Here is a 17,604-nt window from a genome sequence, read left to right on the forward strand (position 1 = left end):
GGACATCAGTTTTGCATTGTTTTCGAGGGGCTTCACCATGACCTGTCTTCTGCTGTAAAAACTCAAGTGTAGGTCATCTGCTTAGTGTTAGTTTTCTCTGGTTTTATGGTAATATGTGTAGTTTTAATATACTATTGATCAAGAAAAACTGCAATGTCTTTTTTATAGCGCAGAAAAATGAAGGATGTAAAGAAATGAATGTGAGAAAAAAACAAAGAACATTCCTCAAGACATGGCAGAGAACAACCCCAACGAAAGTAATGCCTCAGTAATGACTCCAACTCAGCGACGCTTTCTTTACTTTACCATTCCACCCAATCTCCAGAGAGGATTAGTCATCTGCGTGTCAGGTGGAGGAAGTTTAAGTGCATTTCAGTGAAGATTTAGACTCAGTCAGACAGTCAAATCAGCTATTCTGCACAAGAAAGGTCCATGCATATTAAACCACCGGCTACAAAGACAGGACTGAGTGGAAAAAATTAGTTTAATTAAGATTTATTCATATGAAAATAATATAACAATAATAAGAACATAAGACGTGTTTTGATCTGCATTTAGTGGGACTGTGTTCAGAGTAATTTTAAGGGCCATCCATGAATAGAAACATTTTCTTTGAATAACAGATACAGGATTTTTACATTTCTTTGCACATTCTGAATCACAAATTGTTGATTTTTTTTTTTTTTTTTTCAACTGAGGAACTTCTACAAATAAAAGCAGTCATGCAAAATGACTTTTAAACATCTAGTGTTTGTAGCACTGTAGCGATACATATTTGTGAATATTTGTGCACCTCCCAAGGAAACAAATCTTTAAACATTTACAAAAAAAAAAGAGACTGAAAAACATTTCCTCAGCTCAGCCTTATTTGACTAACTTACTAACAAGGGGCAGTCCACTATTGTCATATATATTTATATATATATATATATCAGGGCATTTCTTATATCTTTATGTCCATCACAATATGAAAACACGTACTCACCATTCTATTCCATATTCTAATCTCTCTTTAAAGGTGCATTAAGTGACATTTTCACTGCTTTATAGCACAAAACAATTGTGAAACACAGTTCCTGTATGGTTTATTTCTAGCCTACCTTCCCAGACTTACAGCCGGCAACACAATACATTTCACTCTTAAGCCCAAAAAGCAAACAACAACTCAGTTTTCATTATATAAGTTACTGTATATGTATAATGCCTCTTCTCTGGGGTCTCTGCGCTGTTTCAGGACACTGTAGCGGTGCCAGAGACACGTCCATGTTACTTAATATCGCGGTTGCTAATTGAGGCCAATAAGTCATGTTTGACTTAACGCCTCATTTAACCTTAAACAAACACTGTTCAGCCTGACCAGAAGAAACGGTCAACGCAGCGTGTTGGCGTCTTATTAATATTTTAATAAGTATCCTTGGTCGTCACTGGCAGGTACAGCATAGAAATGTGCTTCTGTGTAATCGTTGATTGTCGAACACTGACCTGTGTTGGTGTCAGTAAAGTGTAGACAAACTACGTGGACCTTTTTAATGTGATAAATGCAGGTGTTTTTCAGCAGCTCAGAGCAGGGTAATTAACAGGTTTAAAGGCTGATGTGCTTCAGGCTCATGAGAGGCACATGACCTTGGAGTTATTAAGCTGAAGTGTCAGACTCACTAATATGTGTTGGTGGAGCCACTGACCAGAAAACAAGAAATGGCATGCTTTCTGGCCACTCGAAGGCAGAATTAAAGTGAATTTGCTTGAGGAATGGATGACTAAGAATGACCACGCTGCTCATTATCGTCAAGAAACCTACTCAAAACAATTGTGTTCATACATAATTCAGCCGCAATGATGTATGCGTTGTCAAAGAAGTCTCACCTTCTCTACACCTACTCTTAACTCTGCTGTATTTTAGATTTTTCGCTGTGTAATTGCCAAGTTAAAGACATCTATTTGGTCCACATGGTGTGTGCTTGATAGTGTTGTTGTGCTTTTATTGAAATAAGGTCTGGAAATTCTCTCCATGCAGGGGACGTGGACAGAGGCTAAGTGTGAGTACAGATGTGCAGTCCTTAGTCACCTGCAGAAAAACTAATTCAGCTCCAGACAGTCCAACAACACCTTCCTGAAGCAATAGAGGGGGTGGGGGAATTTGCTTCCTATCGGTCCATCTATAATAAATCCTAGAGTGTTATTCTCATTAATAAATTTCAGCTCGGTAGATCGCGCTCCCTTCTAGCCGGCGTCCATGTCCGTGCTGTCGGTTACACAGTCGTTTCGATCTTTTCGATGATCTCTATCATTGACTTTGAAGGAGACAGCAGAGAACAGTCGTCTTGATCCCAGAGGCTTCCCGGGCTGGAGTTCCCGTCTGTGCTCAACTCGTCGTCCTCCTCGCTCTCATCTTCACAGGACTCCATGTAGTGCAGACCCAGAGCGTTGATCCCAGAGTCCTCGGAGCTGGACGGAGAGGAGCAGTGTTCCATTTTGGGTCCTTTTACCTTGTCCACAGGCGAGAGGTGTTTGTGTTCAGTGTTCACCTGCTGGACCGGCGCTGGCGCTGGCGCTGGCGCAGGCGCAAGCGCAGGTGCAGGCGTGTGATGTTTGCCCGGCGCCGGCTTGACCTGCTGTTGAGGCTGACTTTGATTTTGCGGCATTTGAGGTGTAGCTGGAGCGGGCGGGGGAGGGGTGGGAGGTTGAGGCGGTTCTGGTAGAGGCGGCGGCGGGCGCTGCACGTAGCACATCTTCCCGTTAATGCGTTTGACTATGTAGTCGTCGACGAACAGGTCTGCGATGACACAGTACTTAGGCGACTCAAGGTGAGGCGGGGACCGGAAGCAGGGCGCCAGTTTGAGGAAGCGCTCAGCCAGAGAGACGGACAGGTCAATGGTGTTACTGTACTCTGTCCCGACAGGGGGCACGGCGGTGCTGGGCAGCTGGCACACATTGGTCATGGGCTGGTAAACATACTTGCCTGTAAAATAGAAAAAGAAAAAAAAACCCAAAAGATTATTGTTGTGCAGCAAAAAAAGCAGATTGGAGACAATGGGCCTTGTAAGAAACCATATATGAACACGTTCTCTTATTTTTGTTAGTATCCATAGATTTGTAGCATTTACCAATATTTTCTTATTTTTGCTCTTATTCCAGGTAAGATTGAATTTTACAAGTGGTCGAGGGCATTTTACCAAGATAAGAGAAAAACATCACAGCTCAGAAAGCACTGGTTCAATTCACAGAAACACATATTTTACATTTTAGGAACACAGAAATTAATCTAACTCAGATTTTTTTTTTATGATTTAGAGGAACATCTATGATTAATTATTAAATTTGTGGTTAAAAAATATCTTATTCGTCAGTTGAAATGAAGCATCTGACTGGTATGGATCTTTGTATAAGAAAAAATAAAAACAAAAATAAATAATTAAAAAAAAGGACATCTTTGGATCACAATGGAAATAAATATTTTTCACTTTAACTTGCTGTCCTTCAGATTTGTTTTTGTCATGAAAGTCCATAAATGAATAAAACAGGGGGAGATGCATTAAGTCAGTGTTTTTCAACCTTGGGGTCGGGACCCCACGTGGGGTCGCCTGGAATTCAAATGGGGTCGCCTGAAGTTTCTAGTAATTGATTAAAAAAAAATGTTGTAATGATTAAATAGATGTGTCATTATAATGAAAACAACACACACTTTTCCTTATAAAAATTTTAAAAAGGTGCACTATATACATTATATAGCTTAAATGTTGTCTAAAATTAATGTTTATTTGCAACATAGTATAACAAACTATTACATGATTGAAAACAAATTCATTTTAGCAAAAAAATGTCTCCGTTTTGAATGTCTGGGGTCGCCATTAATGTGTGATGTTAAAATGGGGTCACAAGCCAAAAAAGGTTGGGAACCACTGCATTAAGTCCTTTCTGATTTTCGTAGCAAGGAAAAAAAAAGATGGCCTTCTGTCCTGCAGTGAAAAAATACAATTTTTAATAAAATTCTGAGCACAACAGGCAGTGAAACAGAATTTATTTAGACCCTGATGATCATCCATACATGTTGGTTTGTTTGTTTGTTTGTTTGTCTATTCTCTACACTCATGAACTAATATTTTTTATTCGTGGCAAGATGGAGTACCATAGTTTTTCTTCTGCAAGAGTCTGACAGAACCTACTTGATCTCCCTTTTTTAGTACTTTTACCTGCAAAACTATAGAGAACATGTCAGAGATCAGATTTATATCAAACCTCTTTCTCTGTAACTCTGTTCCACTGCTGACATTCACAGCATCATATAGATTTCCACTGCTGTGTTTTTGCTGTTCCTGTAACACCAGTACTGACACTCTGAAAGATCACATTTCCTTTGTTTGAATTGATTTTAAAGTATTTCAGTTTCATAACCCCAAAAGTTCTTCCTTTTTTTGGTGTCTGAAATTGCTGACCCAAAGTCAGCTGTTTGCACACAGTACAACATCTGCCCTTTTATGGTGTTTAGTGGGCGTTACATGTGGTAATTGGCCACGCCCATCCCATTTATGATCAAGTGAGATTCAACATTCATCAGACCTGAGACGGTAAGAATGTTTGGTGCATCCAGAGTTGATTTTTTCATTAAGACAAAATATAAGAGATATTTAAGAGCATGTTGCTACATGAGGCCATTATTTCTATTTCACATAAATAAAGTAAATTAATCAATATAGTGCTATCCCAGCAGCAGGTGTGTGTGTGTGTGTGTGTGTGTATACCCTCTGAAAATGTAATTCATATAATTGTGGATTGCAATAATAATAGCATGGCTCCTTATCTGTTGTCTCTTTGTATAAATGCCAAATAAATGAATCAACCAAACCCACAGTGTGACATTTATGACACAATAACAAGAGATGTAGTTTCAAGGTTCAGTGTGTAATGCTTAGTGATATCTAGCAGCAGATCCTCTATGGTGGCTGCTCAAAATGTGAAAAAAACAGACGAAAAACTGCAGAATATAACAGGTCTGTGTTGGAGCCATTGTTTCATTCATTAAAATGATATTAATTCTGCTCCTCACTCAAACATGATGAAAATGATTGTAATATAATTTAACACTGGATTCCAGACAATAAACAAAGTCTTTTCTGGTCTACTGCAGAAACATACAAATACAACTCAGAGACCTCAATGGAACATGATAAATGACTCATTCTGAGCTAATAGAAAAACAGCATTTTTGATTTTGAGGTGATTATACACTAATGAAAACATAATTATGAATATTGTATTCAGTGCCTGCAATTACATCCCCCTAGATCCCCCTAAATCTTACACTCTGAGCCTTTAATATGCTATGAATTAGTGTGGGATCATGGGAGTTTTTGTTTCCCTCACACTGTGGACAAAAATCTGAGATTAGGCTGAAATGTTTATAGATGAGGCAGTGTATTAGAGTTTTATTCACATTACATTTAGTGACATATAGCTGGATGTTAGTACTAATATGATGCCACTCCAATGAAACTGACCATTACACTGAATAAAATGATGGACTTCGCTTCATGTGGTCTTAATGTAATAATGTAGTAATGTAATGTTTTTAATGCTTAATGTAATCTTTGTTAGAAACAGTAAGTTCACATGTAAAAGAAATATATAACACACCTCACCTGGCTATTTATAGATTGTTTAATGTGGAAATAATGTGTTTAAAACTCACAAAAAAATACCTACGTACATCATTTTCCTGTAAAATTAAGCATTTCTGCACATATTTGCGATCAGATATTAACTATTTCCCTCATATAAAATACATTTAACCTATGAGGTAAACACATGCTGAGAAATTTTACATGGTTGTCAGCTAAAGTTGACAAAAATGGACTGGGGGCACATGAACAGGGCGACTGTGATCATCTATGATCATCTGTCCTTTGAGGGTGGCTGCAATTTTCACATCACAACGCTGCCAACAGCTAAAAAAAATACACCTGCCCATCCACCTCCATCTGCAGAGTAGCGTAGTTTAACATTCAGAGAACAGAGCAACAATCACTTCTAATCTCAAGAAACTGAAGCAGAAAAGACTTAGAGAATTTAACATTTACTGCTAGAATGTGACATGGTGCTGTTTTACATCTAAATCACTTCATATAAAAGGGCCATATTTATAAAGCCCAGTGGGAAAAGGACCAGTCTGGTTAAAGTCAATGGTGAGAGAATTTTATATATTTTTTATTCTGTTTGAGTTGTAATGTTTCTCAATTTATGAGATAATTTTAAAAGTCAAGAAAGTCACAGTTTGTAGCAAAGATAGTAAAGAAATATCTAGATTCATGTTAAACTTGTATTAAGAGAAATGTACTGTATGTCAAGTATAGTAAATTATGATTATGGAAAACGTATTGTGATATGCAATGTAATATATAATATGGGAGTAATGGAGAGCTTTAAGAATGCTGCTATGAAATGGTCAGAATTTATTTTGATATGTGTATGATTTTTAAGTTATTTTGTGGTGCTGACACGGGACTTCGTGGTCTGTAGAGGAAGATGTGGCAAAGGGGGCGGGAGAATATATGTTGCGCTTCATCACGCTCCTTTTTGAATATATTTCTTTTATGTTTTTGGTTTTAAATGTTGGTATTCGAAATAAAGAATAAACAAACAATACACATTACTAACACCAAAGTGGACGTTGCGTTAGTGTATTTTACTATAACCTTTAAAGGGGTCATATTTTGCTGAACCCACTTTTATTAGTCTTTGGTACATTTGTGTATTTAGACCCTAATATTTCAAAAAGTTTGAATTTTAACCCGACAGGTGCTGCAAAGCTATCTTTATATTCATTGCAGCAAAAATCGAGTGGATTTCTACAACCCGTTTCAGTTCCTTCTTAATTTGTGACGTTTCATAACTAGTTACATTACAACATTTGCACATATAATGAACATTTCTCCATGTACGCCATAATTGTTTATCAGCAGCAGCGGTTGTAGTAAAAACAGAAAACATGTCCAAACTTCGAGCCGATTACCTAAAACGTTCAGATGTTGGTTGTATTAACAATTACAAGTGGCTGAACGGGACAGAATGCACATTCAACAACCTGGAAGGGGCGGGGCATGAAGTGGCTCATTTGCATTTAAAGGGCCAGCGTTCAAAACAACCTTTCTGGTGTCATTACCCAGAAATAGGGCTGAAGGTGGACCTGTGGAGTTGAATTAATGAAGAATTCAGACCCAAACATAGCATTTCCAGTTTATGTAGACCTCAGGGAAATGTTTTAAAATACATAATTCCATTTAAAAAAGCAAAATATCACTCCTTTAAGAGATGAGGTGACAGTAATTACAGTCTGGTTATGATGAAGCTGCACAGACATCTTCTGTGACTCTGAACAGATTGTGTTGATGTCACCTCCGCAATGTTCTGGCGTGTAGTCTTTATATTTAGATATTTTCAAGGCCTGATAGGTCAACACTTTTTCCACAAACTCCAACTTTCTTGACTAGTAAAATCATCCTTTCATTTAACAAACATCATATGTGGAAATGATGCATAATTCAAGAAGGATCAGGTCACTATAGAGAAAAACCAGTGAAAAGCCTTTTTCTGCTATGATTCACTTTGGTGAGGTTGCTTTCTAAATGCTTCCTGTGCTGAATGATGCTGGAAGGGACCTCTAGGCTAGCAACTCTTGCAATCCCTGTTCGGGAATGTCTATCTTTATTTTATGACTGAGAATATGTATTGTGTAAACCTACTATGAGGTACTGAGACTAATGTATATATAATGTTTATATTTTTCTTATGTGGTCCTGTTTTTTTCTGTCTGTTTGCTGCCAATACAAGAACATTTGCCACCAGGAGCTATAACAGTGACTGTGTAAAGGGAGTATTTGGTGCACATTTTGTTTGATATTTCTTTGCCAGATGGTTCATTTTGGTTTTGTTTTAGTTTTGTTTCACTAGAAGAAACAAAACCATTGCAGATTTTAGTTTTACCATCACAGTTATTCATATCTTGTATTTATACACTACTGTTATCTGCTAAATCAGGGGTCTCAAACATGCGGCCCGGGGGCCAAATGCGGCCTGCCAAAGTTTCCAATGTGGCCCGTGGGATGAATTTGCAAAGTGCAAAAATTCCACAGTCAAGGCTGTCAAACTCATTTTAGTTCAAGTTCCACATACAGACCAATATGATCTACAGTCAAATAATAACAGCATAATAACCTACAAAAAATAATGACTCCATATTTTCAATTTGGTTTGATGTGAAAAAAATATTGCATTATGCCTATAAATAATGACAATTTTATATTTTTCTTTGTTTTAGAGCAAAAAAATAACATCAAATTATGAAAATATTTACATTTACAAACTATCCTGTAACAATAAAATGTGAATAACCTGAACAAATATGAACAACCTGAAATGTTAGAAGAAAATTAAGCACAATTTTAACAATTTTCTGCCTGTTACTAAGTGTTTAGCGTCTTTGTAGATCTCATCCATAATGAACATATAAAAATGATAAGTTGAGGCATAATATTGGCCTTCCTTCCTGTCCTCTGTCGAGAGCAGACGTGTTTCTGAGCTGTCCCTGCCTTCCTCTTTTTTCTCCTGCTTTTGCCTCTGCGTCTTGTCTGTTTTTGTCTTTGGATCCCCTGCTTGCTGTACTCCTGAACAACTAAATTATGGAATTGATCAACTGGACACTCAGCGCAATTGACAAGATTTTTTCACCCAGGAACAAAGGCATCTGGAGGAGCCCGCCTGCCCTGACAGAACTTTTACAGTATGCGATCGACGCTTGGAACAAGTGGAGGTAGTATGGCTGTGGGTTCTGTCGGTGGAGGATTGATATTTACCTGATTGGATTTTTGATAACAGGACACCATCTAATTGGTCTTGGAGTTGCCCTGGTTTATCGCAAAGTTGGAAAGACAGCAGCCCACATAGAGACCCCGCTGCTATCAATCGAAATTAAGGAGCACTTCGGAGTGGTTAGTGACAACGTGAAGGTATTACAGCGGATGGTGGCACAGTCGGAGGATTGCATGAGCTGTGGACTCACACAAAAGTTGGATTACATCGCTGGACAGACTGTGGATGCGCTCTGGCAAATCGCGGGACTGAGGGTAAAAAGACGAACTGTGCAGGACCTACCTGCTCTGAAGTGATGAGTAATGCTGAGGCCCAGTTATAACAAAAATTAAGTTATAACTAAATTAAGCATAAATCAAATCATTTTTCCCCGTTTAATTCTGTTTCTCCTGGGAGCCGGTAAAGCAGTTGGAGCCACTCTGGTCTAATCTGTTCCTTCGCAGTCAAAACATCCTTCCAAGGCCAAGATTCAGGACTGAATGAACTGATAAAGGACAGAAGTCTGAGTCTCTTATTTTTCATACACAAACAGACTTTCAAGGACTCACCACATACACGCATTTAACCCCCCCCCCCCATCTCTGTCTGCCTCACAACATTCTTCTTTTCTTCCTGTCCCCCTCCCACAACCAAATCCATTGAAAAAGTTCCATCACGTGACCACATGTACTGTGTTTATAATGTCTTATGTCTTATGTATGTGATGGATGTGCTTGCATTATCTCCACTGTAATTCTTTCGAAGGATTTGTGTTGGGCGCTTGCGCACGCAGCGACCGGCAGTGAGCGAGAGCTTGCTGCAAAACAAATCTACCCACGGGTACAAATAAAGTCACCTTGATATTGTTAAAACTGCTCTTATTTTTCTTAAGAAATTTCAGTTTTTTTCAGGCTGTTACATCTTTTTTGTTTGGATAGTTTATAAAAGTAAGTATTTTCATAATTTCATGGGGGTGTTTTGCACTAAAACAAAGACAAAAAATTGGAGTTGTATTTATTTATAGGTTATTATGCTATTATTTTACTGGTCTGGCCCACTGGAGATCAAATCCGGGTGAATGTGGCCCCTGAAAGAAAATGAGTTTGAGACCCCTGTGCTAAATTCATGCACTAGATGTACAGACAAGGGATTATATGCTGCATTTATGTACAATATTTATATATATTTATGTCATGCATGCTGCTAGATTCTGATTTGTTGTACCAAAGCATAGTGTAGCGTTACTATAACTCCAAATTCATTTCCCACTGTTCTCTATTCTCTCATATCAGAGAATAGTCGAGAAATAAAAGAACCCTACGTATATTTGTGGGTTGTGTCATTCACATTTTACACTAGCCTACATTCATATACACATTTCTAATGCCTTTGTTAAGTTTTCCTTTTTGCCAGCTCGTGGTGATTGTGTGAGATGACTGCTTCCAAATGTTACTCATTGTTTGCAGCCCACTGCCTCCACTCTGCCTGGATATTGTGGCTCAGATGTGTGTTTAACTGGTTCCCCGGAGAGAGAGAAACTACAGAAGATGACAGGCCTACGCATCACTTCCTCTCACTCTGTGTCCTTGTCTTTCGTTTTACGGGCTAGGGGGACCTGCTCAATCAAAACCTTCTCCCAGGTTCCACTGAAAACATCCAGCGACATCAACATTGTGAAGTAGCTCGGTTTTGCATTGTTGAATAGACCCAGAGTGTTTATAATCCCAAACGTAGCGCAGTAATGTTAAAATTTAATTGAACAGCTTTAACCAATTTCAAGCGACCAGATTGTTATTAGAGCCTCAAAGCTGCATTATCCATCCATGTGAAGTGTTTCAAAGAGGTAAGTAAAGCTTGATCGTCATATACTTTGAAAACATTGTTAACACAAAACAAAGGCGCTAATGTTGTTAAAGATAAGAGGGGAATGGTCACAGTCCTCTGTTTAATGAGAGAAAGTCAATGGTGCGTAGTCGGACCGATGCGAGCCTATTCAGGCAGCCGCAATAAATGACAGTTAAAACCGTAGAGAACGGTGTGTTGACATTTAGTTTTTAGCATATTATGTCTAATAGCATTCACCCATCTGGAGGTTGAAAAACTGAGAGCAATACTGGGGGACAGACAGATGCATAGGCAGAAAAAAACACCAGACAGACATATGGGGCTAACACTATATCAACACAGATTGTCCTCAAAGCCTTTAGATGGAACACAGATTGTCTGGCGCACAACAAGTAGATTTACAAGACGTCTGCGGAATATAGAATTCGATTGCACTAAATTACAAATATCACGGTTGGCGTCAGCCCTTAGAGCAGTGGTTCCCGACCTTTTTTGGGCTAAAATTAATTTGTTTTTGATCATGTAATAGTTTGCTATACTATGTTGCAAATAACTGTCAATTTTAGATGATATTTAGGCTATATAATGTATATTATTATGAACGTAGGCAGAAAAGCCAGGTTGAGATTGGTGCACAAAGAAAACATTTGAAAGATAAACAGTACCACAGTGCTTCAGTTTCAGCTTCAGAGTTTGTCATGTCTTTTATGTATTGTGATTGTCTCTCTCAACTCACCATATATTTTTTATCAGTACGTTTTTTTTTTTTTTTTTTATTAATTACTAGAAATTTCAGGTTACCCCATTTGAATTCCGGATGACTCCACATGGGGTACTGATCCCAAGGTTAAAAAACACTGCCTTAGAACAAGGTAAGCTACACATGTGGGCGATAAATCTTACTAATGAGGGGGGCAGAATCAGCCTCAGGTTTGGTAAATTCACAGTTGAGTTCATACATAAATACACATTAATATGACAAATTGAAGATTAATGAAGGCTAACCAGTTAAAATTTTGCTCATCAATTTATCGAGCTCACACAAATCCACTATTTTTAAAGACAAACAAACTGAAATTTATGAATCTGGTCAAATTTCACAAATAATGCACAAATAGCCTACAAGGCACGAAATAATCTACTACCAAAAAAATGTTAAAAGAAAAAACATATGAACCATAATGACCAGAATGTGCCAAACAATATATGGGGTGAACTTTTTTTTCTTTTTTTTTTTCTTCTTTTTACGCTTTTTTCCAAAGCGACTTACAGGGGAAAACCAATTAAATCACTCAATCAATCAAATTTTATTTATATAGCGCCAGATCACAAAAAAGTTATCTCTTGACATTTTATATATAGAGTTGGTCAAAACCAGACTCTAAGTCAATTTACAGAAACCCAACAGAATCCTCCAAACTTGTGGAACGGTTTGACAAAGGAGTTGAAAAAATCTATAAATATTAATCATTAGGAAAAAAAAATATGTATATAAAAAAAAAAAAAAAAAATCTGCTGAAGCAGTAAATGGAAGAGGGAAGATATTAATTCTAGATAGAGATAGAATGTAGCTTAGATGCCTTAGCTAATATGTAGTGGAATGCATATTTTATATCTTTATACAAATTAATTTTGTTGTGACAGTTGCATAAAAAACATAATTGAGATAGTCATATATAGTATAAATTATAAGGAAACTTGTATATGTGTAACAGGGTCAATTATTTCACAGCAATGTGGGTATGTACGTATATGATATTGTGTATTGTTATAATTACACAAAATCTGTTCATTTTATTTTCATTTCTTTTGGTTGGTACCTGATACTGTGGGCCGCCGGGTCAGTATGTGGAACTTTTAATTTGAGTCTGCTCCCCAACGAGCAATTTACTGTGTGACACTGCACGCTATAACCTGAGTTTTCATGCCTTTGCCTCTTCCCTTTTGTTCCGGATTTCTGTGGGAGAGGTAAGCAGCCGTGCAGTTCATGAAAATTTTTGGTTTAGCCTCTGCTAATTTAATTTTTTTTATATGAACTGGCTAGTTCAAGCTGTATGAGGTGCTTATAATGTGCTGAAACACATTTCTATATCATTTTGGTTTGTGTAGGAGCTTGTTTTAAGGGGGTCGCTGACCGAAGGTTTTTGTGTTCTGTCACTTCTGTCAGGAACGAAGAAAAAAAAAAAACAATAAACGGAGACTGCCTCCAAAGACATACGTGTGGGTCTCGTCCTTAAAAAGAACACAACGTAGAGTCCGACACCACCGGTTACATATGATTAGAAATTATAGCAGATTGCATATTGTATTTATATTAGTTTGTATTTAGCACACATGTAGTGGATTATATTGTAAACACACACTCACAGAAATAGTAATAGCACAAGTAGCAAACATTACTTTAAAGCTACTTGATGTCAGATGTTTATGTGTGAAAGTACATTTTTCTTTCAGCTACTACAGTTGAAATCATTTCCCTTCTAAACACTGTTTTCAACTTGGTGTCACCATGTCTGTGTAACCAGCATGAACATCAAACAGCCCCACAAGGCTACAGTAACAGTAACTGACAGCCAGTGAACTCTGCCAACGCAGTAACAGGCCATATTGATATTCATTGGGACTCTCTGCTTTTGTAGTGTCCGGTGTTGAAGCCCTCACTCGACAGTTGTTCTGCAGCCTCAGTGCCCTCCCTCTGCCCCCTGTGTGTGTTTATATTTCCATACTAACAAGCACCAGATGTCCACACAAAAGACAAACCTGCAAAACACCCCACCGCCAGGACATTTCACCAGGTTTTTTTTTTTTCTTTTTTTCTCTAGTTTAAGGTCTCCTGACACTTTTCTACTTCACTGCTAGTTATTATAACAGCAGTAATGTCTTTGAGGACTATTTTCTGCTGCAGATCAATACATATTTCGTGCACTAGTGAGTCTTTATAGTACCAGGACTGTATGTGTGAAACTGGCTCAAATTAAAGTCCAGTCCCTTGGTTTATGGAAAGGCTGAGCAACATCAGTAACACCTTTAAACCAGAAATCTTGCATAAAATGACCACATAAAAAGGTCTTCAGCAGCACTTCTAATTATTCCAGTGTAACTTTCCAAGCAGTAGCATGAAATCAGTAGCATGAAGTTCATTAAAGGGTAAAAGTTCTATTATTCATTTTGCACAAAGAAGCTGTTATTCCACAAAACAGATCTTTTTATGTGGTATTTCTGAAGCCTGGTTGAATATTAATAGCCTACAAGAACATAATAATACACCTCTTAACATCTATTATACAACATTTTTGCATAGTTCACCAACGTCAAACCAAACAGTATTCTCAGTGTTGTCACTGGTTTCAGAAATCCCAACTGTATCTTTGTTTTGTTTTATGGGTCAGTGACAAAAAAATAAAAAGCCTTGGCAGGTTGAGCTTGTGTGTGTTGTAAAAAAGCATGAATCATGTTGTACTTATGTTGGTTTTATGTCATGTGAAATAACATCTGCACCATTTTTTGGCCAAAAGTAAGATAAATGAATAAATTATATCTTCATGCCTCAGTCAGTGGGAAAAAAATGAGACTTTAAACCAGTGGTTTCCAACCTTTTTTGACTTGTGACCCCATTTTAACATCACAAATTTCTGGCGACCCCAGACATTCAAAACAGAGACTTTTTTTTTGCTAAAATTAATTTGTTTTTAAATATGTAAGGGTTAGTATGGATACTTTGTTGCAAATAAATGTTAATTTTAGACAACATTTAGTCTATATAATGTATATTATTATGGACTGAGGCAGAAAAGCCAGGTGTAGATTACTGCACAAAGTGAGAATTTTATTTTCCTTGGTCGGGATATGTACAGTCAGTCCAGTTTGGATTTACAAGACTGATAATTAATACTGAACAAATAATAACTCAAACTATGAATTATGAAAGAGCTGCAGCATCTGAAACTGACCACAATGAACATTTGACAGATAAACAGAACCACAGTGCTGCAGTTTCAGCTTCAGAGTTTGTCATGTTTTTTATGTATTAGGATTATCTCCTTCAACTCATCATATATATATATATATATATATATATATATAATTTTTTTTTTTTTTTTTTTTTTTTTTATCAATTACTAGAAATTTTAGGTGACCCCATTTGAATTCCAGGTGACCCCATGTGGGGTCCCAACCCCAAGGTTGAAAAACACTGCTTTAAAATTTAAAGAAATGTTTATTATGATGATTATTGACAATAACTGACAAAAAACATTTTTATCATATTTCATATTTCATACTGTGTATATAAAATATTTATGTATAAAATGTAAAAGGGCAATAAATAAATAAATGAAGGCAAAAATGCCTTTCTATTATGGTTGCAAACAGGTTAAATGTGTAAAATATACATGTTGTCAAAAAATAGAATCAGAAAATAGGGCTGCGTCATTAGGTGAAAACATTTTACTGTGATTATTGTTGGGAATACTACAGTTGTGATTATAGTTTAGTTGCTTGTTGATCAAGTTAATGGATTTCTCATTTAAAAAACAACCTTTTGCAATTGTTCTTGGGCTTTACAACTTTAGAATCCGAATCCGAATCAGCTTTATTGGCCAAGTATATGAACAATTTGGCTTCGGTTTCTCTTTGCTCACAATGCACAGTTTCAACATGAACCCAAACACACTTAAATATAGACGTAAAATAAACAAACATTTGACTAAAGACAAGGACAACGATGGGTTGAGATTTACAGTGGGTTTATGTTGTAACATGTGCAGAGTGCAAATTGGAGTTTCATTATTTATACAACTTGAACTGTTACATGGAGCCCACTTGGCCCCAAACCCTGTATTTAAATTCAAACCAGGCTCTTCTTCACAGTGTTCTAAATGCAGAACACATGAAGACAGCCTCACATATTGTCTCTGGTCATGCCCCAAGATTCAGGGATACTGGGAGTCTGTCCTATTTGAAATTAGAAAAATTATTAAAACCCACACTGATCTTGATTAAGCGTGTAAGAAAATATCGGTTCTGCAATATATCGCGATATTTCATTTCATACTACTGTATCAATATTAGAAACTACTGTATTGATATTTTTAGGTATTTATTCGAATGCGGATATTGTGGAGGTTCATTTTTGTTTTTCTTTTTTGTTTATATTTTATTCATTATTATTTAACACTCTTTTATTAAATGCTGTTAGTTCCTTTGTTGGGACTGCACAAAAATAATGTTATGATGTTAGTTATGAACTAATAGAATATGAACATTTGAACAGGATCTTAATCTGTAATGTCTGTGAAACATAATTTAAGTTTTAACACAGGAAAATTTTGTGATATAGCATTAGATCCTGTTCTGATCAAATAAAAATGTGTTTAGTATTTGTGCATATTTCGGGTGTAATTCAATTCTTCAAGGAAATAATCATTTAAAAAAAAGAAACGAACAAAAAATTGCCTTTTTAACAGTATCATGATATGTCATATTGTGATCCTAGTATTGTAATTTGTATCGTATCACTAGATTCTTCCAATACACACCCTTTATCTTGATGCTTTATCTCTTCTCCTTGCCTTTGCAAATAAACATATTAATAATAAACATAATAGTGAATTGTATAATATTTGAACCTTTTGTGCCCTAAAGAATATATTACTACATTGGACGTCTGATAAATCCCCTACCATTTCTGCATGGAGAAAGCTAATATTGGAGCACATTCCACTTGACTTTTTGACATTCTTGGCACACTCTAAGATTGAAATATTCCACTGCATTTGGAAACCCTTCTTGGACTATACTGAAGGAAAATGTGTCCTCAATTCTGTCTCGGGCTTTCATCTGCTCTTAAAATGGACTCTTATTATATTATACAGATATGAATATGACGGGAATCTGTCTCTATGCTGACTGTAAGTCTCTACTTTTGTTTTGACTGAGCAGTTTTGTTTTGTTTTGAAAATGAAAATTTGATAAATATATTTTAAAAAAAACCCTTAAACTAGAAAAAATAATAAAATTTAATAAAATACAAAAATGTTTGATCTTCATTTACGGTTTTTACACAGTATCTCTCTACTCAGCACCTCTAAATATTCCCAAAGGAGCTTGTATTTTTTTTCTTTTTCTATTTTTGCACTTTCATCCTTGCCCTTTCAATCACAGCCTTTTGTGATTATATAACTGCACAAACTAATACTGCCATTACAGTTCAATTAACTGTACAGCACTAAAACCAATCTAAACATGCTTTATAACATTCCCTCTCTTCTGTGTTTGATGTGTTTCCTTCATGCGTATTTCCTGTCTGTGACCCTGATGCGTGGGAGACTGACTAGATGATGAGAAATATTGTATGATGTGTGACACAACAAGTACGTTCATTTATCATCACATGATCTATATGTCATATCACATAGTGCTGTGAAGGAGCATGTCAATGTCAGTGAAACAATGTGGTGTGGTTTTGCTAGTTTTAGATCGTATCTGAGCTCTGTGGCAGGAAAAAACAACCACAGAGGACTGGATAGACACACATACTTGTTAGCATGATGAATTTGAAGCCCGTTTTTTTTCTTTAGACTGCAACTAAAGTGTTAGGGTTCAGCTGAAAAAGATTAGCCCTTAACCTCAATAACAGATACCCAACTCTCAACTGACTTGTTCTGCAGTTTGTGTTGTTTTGATGCGTATTTTTAGCCTCTTATAGAAAACTGGCTACTCAGCTGACAACACACTGAAGAAATTTTTGGCTTCCTCCCATAAACGTTGAGTAGATTTTAAAATACGTCAATCATCCGAAGCACAAAATGTCATAAAATCCAGTGCATTGGTATCAAACAGTGGGAGCTCCTCTGCAGACCTACCACTTTACACTTACTGACAGAAACCAGCTGCAGAGGAAAGTCACACAATATTTTC

The 17,604-nt window shown here is 36.7% G+C and overlaps 1 protein-coding gene across 1 annotated transcript in view; it reads right to left on the bottom strand.

The window, feature by feature from the left end:
• Positions 1 to 466: 466 nt before the first annotated feature.
• Positions 467 to 17,604, bottom strand: part of zgc:162707 (UPF0524 protein C3orf70 homolog B) — a 29,492-nt gene continuing 12,354 nt past the window's right edge. Inside the window, exon 2 of the mRNA XM_030124947.1 lies at positions 467 to 2,959. Coding sequence (XP_029980807.1) covers positions 2,250 to 2,959 — 710 coding nt within the window. The 3' untranslated portion in view covers positions 467 to 2,249. The remainder of the gene's footprint in view (positions 2,960 to 17,604) is intronic.

This window comes from Sphaeramia orbicularis, chromosome 21 (assembly GCF_902148855.1).
Source record: "Sphaeramia orbicularis chromosome 21, fSphaOr1.1, whole genome shotgun sequence".
NCBI classification, from domain to species: Eukaryota; Metazoa; Chordata; class Actinopteri; order Kurtiformes; family Apogonidae; genus Sphaeramia; species Sphaeramia orbicularis.